The sequence below is a fragment of the Lucilia cuprina genome, chromosome 5, assembly GCF_022045245.1.
Source record: "Lucilia cuprina isolate Lc7/37 chromosome 5, ASM2204524v1, whole genome shotgun sequence".
NCBI lineage: Eukaryota > Metazoa > Arthropoda > Insecta > Diptera > Calliphoridae > Lucilia > Lucilia cuprina.
Window position 1 is genome coordinate 56533213 of NC_060953.1, and position 4978 is coordinate 56538190.

General features: G+C 31.2%; 1 protein-coding gene across 1 annotated transcript; it reads left to right on the forward strand.

Moving 5' to 3' along the window:
* Positions 1-2830: 2830 nt before the first annotated feature.
* LOC111682954 lies at positions 2831-3636 on the forward strand. Its single transcript, XM_023444956.2, has 2 exons — positions 2831-2954; positions 3054-3636. The coding sequence occupies exons 1-2, from the start codon at positions 2891-2893 to the stop codon at positions 3512-3514; spliced, it is 525 nt and encodes a 174-aa protein (XP_023300724.2). The 5' UTR covers positions 2831-2890; the 3' UTR covers positions 3515-3636.
* The last annotated feature ends 1342 nt before the right edge of the window (positions 3637-4978 follow it).

The window sequence follows — 4978 nt, forward strand, 5'->3', positions numbered from 1 at the left end:
GACCAACCCATTAAATAAAGGTGTAACTCGTTGTTAATAAAGTAAATAAATCACATATCACATAAAGAAATCGGTTCGTTTAATATTATTAGTAAAACTACAGCTTCCATAAGAAAGTAAAATTTAAATTTTAATCAATTTTCTCCCATAAAATATGTATTTAAATAAACCCCAGTTACATAAGTAGGACATGGAATAATAAATAAAACCAAAAACTTAAACATAAAGCAAAGTCAATTAACTAAAAAGCTGAAAGAAGGAACATTTTTTTAATAAAAATCATCTGTCACTGAACACTATTAAATTACCTCGAAAAAATATCTCAGAAACAAAAACACTACAAAATTAACATGAAAAAAGAAATGGATCCACACATTTGATGGCACGAGTTAAATGTGGATATAACAGAAATATCAAACCTGGTTAGGAAATTTGATATATGTATGTATTTACAAACAACCAAAAAGCTGAACATTCATTCTTCTACCATCATTGACAAAATAACTACAGAGCCATCAAATGCAAAGATATAAAAATTCAGCAGGATGGATGAATTGGTGAATGACTTAACAGCCAGACAAACAAACATACACATACACACATACCAAAAGTCATTTGGCAGCCGCAAGTTGCAATAACTACATTCCTATTCAGTTGAAAGGAATACATACCATCATAAAGTTACAACAAAACCAACAACAACAACAACATTTTTACACCTTTTCTTTTTATTGCTGACATAATAAAATTAAATTCTCTGAATGAATTTCGTTAAATATTTAAAAAAAACAACAAAATTCCGTTGGTAGTTCAACCGATCGAACGCCCGCATTAATACAAATTTTTGAACTCAACTAAACATTAAAAAAAATGTGAAACAATAGTCGAGGCAAAAAAGTAGTGTGTACATTTGCAGTTGGTGGCGCAACATGTTGCAAAGAAAATCCATAATGAAAATGTATGAATAGCGTGGACGATTTTTGTGTGTTTGTGTTTATTTAGTGAATTGCACATTTTTGTGCTGGTATCATTTACAAAATCTGTTCGATCTTTTTTTGCCTCTTTCAACATCTGTTGAGCAAAAAATGTTCATCTGTTCTTATTTTGTTTTCATTAATAGAACTAATAGAGATCTATTCATTTTATTGTGGCATGCTACGAAAATTTTGCAGCTTGAATAATATATCTTGTTATCCTTGTGACAATTTTATTTATGGATTTCTTTGATATTGTTGCTTATTATTTGCAACGGTCTTTAGTTTGAAAGAAACTGAAATACCTCTTTAATCGGTTTAACATCGGTCAAACGTACATACATATGTCAACAAGATTCGCATTCACATTCCGTTGTTAAGCCGCTATAATTTGGACTATCTTCTGAATCACGACATATTTAACCACATATGTATATTTGTACATATATAAAGTCCTGATCAAATCAGTCTAAATTCATTAGTTTGTGCTTTTCTAAAGTTTGATAATACATAGATGGACCGATTCTTTATCGTCTAAACAATAACTATTCAATTGTTCCTTTTCTGTGAGACACAGGAAAAGGTGGGTTTCTTAATCTGAACCATCGATATTGTTAACTCATTTGAAACACTTTCCGTGGGCCCAGAAGTCTTTTCAAAGATAGTTTTTCCCAGTTTGGGCTTAAAAAGTCTGCGGATTTAAAAATTTTATAATAATTCGCCTTTCAATATACTCTTTAAAGTAAAGTGACTCTAATGAGTCTATAGAGCCGACAAATTTCAATGATTATTGGAAAAGATCCACCATTTGGTTAGTGTTCTTGTCTGGTAAACCGAAGGTGGAGGGTTTGATTCCCACCTGAGCCACTTGTAAAGGAGCCCACAACATGTTGGAATGACAAACTAACTAACTTACTAACTTACTAACTAACTAAGTAACTAACTAACTAACTAACTAACTTACTATGTAACTAGCAGTGACCTTATATTTCTGTTATCGGCTGTTATAACAAAGTTAACATTCATACTAAGGGCTTTCCAAAAACGTAATAATTAGTCGTTAGGGAGATCAGGTGCTGGTGTCTAACTATTTAAAGGGTTTTGACCGATATATACCAAAAACCTTATGAATTTTGTACCATCATCCATCTTAAGCTGAAGCTGAAGCTAGAGGAGCGACACATAGATATTGAAAGAGTATCCAGCAGTTCAACTATGAGTCAATGCATAAACGAGGGTGAAGACAATCTTCAATTCAGTATCAGCTTCAAAAGCGACACTTGAAAAACAAACCGTTAGGTTCCTCAAATTTGAAATGAACATGAATATTTGTAAATAAAATGGGCGAATTAGTTATAGATGAGACACCTCCCTCACTCAGATATATCTGAGAAATTATTACAACTATGGAGGATCTAGCAATTGCACGCGTTACACCTCACATATGAATTGAAAACAAAGAGTATTCAAAAATCTTTAAATTTTGCACATTTAACATTGGAATCCATATATAATCTCTCAGTTTATTCGGAAAAAATCGTTGAAATTTGACAAAAATTATTTTTTACAAATTTATAATAAGATTCGCAAAAGTGAATATAATACTCTTAATTATTAAAAGTTTTTTTATGATTAATTTCGACTCAATCTCATAAAAATGAATACGAATAAAAATATTAAATTATTTAAATTGATAATAAAAAAATAATCAGTAAAATCAGTAAACTCATTATGGAATTTAAATGATGTTTTTACTATAATTCGCACTTGTCGCTTATAAGCTAATCAGTGGCTAAATCTCATTTTATAAATATACAAAAATTAAATTTTTATATAAATGCAATAAATAATTTTATAAATAAATAAAAACACATCAGTTATATTTATTCTCTTCCTGATAGTAAGCGTGTGGCACAATGAATTTTTATATTATTTTATTCGCTATTAGTTCAATACTTCAGACTGTGACTGTAATTAAAGGTAAGAGAAGATGTTAAAATAGTTAACTTCGTCCAATTCATGAAATTGGACTTTGTAACAGATATTTGTTTTAAATAATTTTATTTTCGTTTTTTCCAGCCAATCCTGAAACTTGTTTCGAAGTTCTAAACAAATACTCTGCAGATGAAATTAAAAAGATATTCGATATGAATTTAAGAGATACCATTCTTAAAAAACCTGCCAGTGATATTTTCAATTGTTTTCTAAGCAAATCTTCAAACGGTGATATTTCCGAAACAAAACAATTTTTTGAGATTTTTAAGAAGATCGAAGAATATAAACGTGATCATTCAACGCCGTTAGATAATGAAAAATTGACTAAACTCGTTTCAATGGGTCTTCCTTTTAAGTTGGAGAGCTCATTAAAGGCTAAACTTCAGCAGGGTAAAAAAGTGACCTTAAATGAAGTTCAAAATATGATTGGTAATGAAATTGAATTGCATGGCGAGTACACAACTTACCGACAACATATTGAGAAGGAATTAAATGAACAAGAAGTTCACGACAAAATTAATATAATCGGTTGGATAGTGGGTTAATCGATTCATCTTCGCACTTAATAATTATTGAAAAATCAAATTTCAACAATTTTCGGAAAATATTTATGTAAAAAAATAAAAATAAATCTAAATATTTAGTTAAATATTTTAATGTTTGTGAAAGTGTTGTAAATTAAAGTACAATTTCGGCAAGTGGTCCTGTATATGAATCAACTTTGTCTTCATGTACTAGTTTCTAGATTTATAAAACTAAATTGTGGAACATTTTAATACAATTGCCCAACAGCTAATTGAACTCGGTGACGTGCCCCATAGGCTTAGATTCTTATATGTACGTATGGAGTTCTATTGAATTCGTGAACAGATATTGCCTATTTTCAGAACCAAACTAACTTTATCAATAGACAATATTTGTGAATAACTAGTTAGCTCGTACATTCTCTAGACAGATTGTAGAACAGACATAGTTTGATCGTCTTAGAATGTGTGAAAGGTTTCATAATAATCAAGTGGAATATATTAAAATTTGTTTAATGAGTATTTGTTGGTAATGTAGTTATTTCATACATTACTTTGTAATGAGAGAATGTTATGAAAATTTTGCTGGGTAGTATCTTCAACCAATATTGCGATATATTATTAAAGGAATGACAATCGATATATGACATGATACCCTCAACAAGTGAGTATCTTCCCAGAAAAAATAAAATTATTTGAGTCTCTAAATTATCATGGAAGTTCAAATTCCAGCACAAAGTCAAGAAGGCTACGATCGCCTACCTGTCGTCAGATGTTTGGAATGAAATGGGAATTCAGTTCCAGCATAGTTAAATTGATATACACCGATATTGAATTCAAGGGGCAACAGACAAAGACATTTTATTCTCTGTGAATACTCTGCTCCGCACGCAAAAAGAAATCGCTTCCTTGGCAGTTATTTCATATCTAGCCGGGATATACGGCTGAAGGCTTAATGACATCCTTAGATTTCTTACAGTTACATGCTGGATCTAATTTTAGAAATACTAAATTTAAGTGGAGTAGAGTGGTCCGTTCAAAACGGAGTTTCTTAAACTCTACTTAACAGTTCGAGTCCAATGAACTATCACGTTAACCAACCAACTTTCCAAAGTTGGTTGGTTGGTTAACGATCTCAAAAGCACTGTTCGGGGATACGGCTGAATTGGAGCTAGGTGAAATAATGAACCGATTTAACAATTTTCAAAAGGTTTCATTGATAGACAAATTTCATTAAATAGCGACATTTAGAGTGCGCACAAGGCGGTTAGAAAGAAGGACATACATATGTAGATAAATCGAATAAGAAGGTGATTCTGATACTTTAAGATGGAATGAATGTCGATAGTTTTAACGTGAGCTCCTGCCTTGACGGCCTTATCTCACGGTGGTCTTTTTCATCCACTAGGTAGACTTAAGAACGGTCTACCATCGCCCCTTTGTTCTTCAATGAAGAACTCAGGTGGCAATTTTTGTACATTGGCT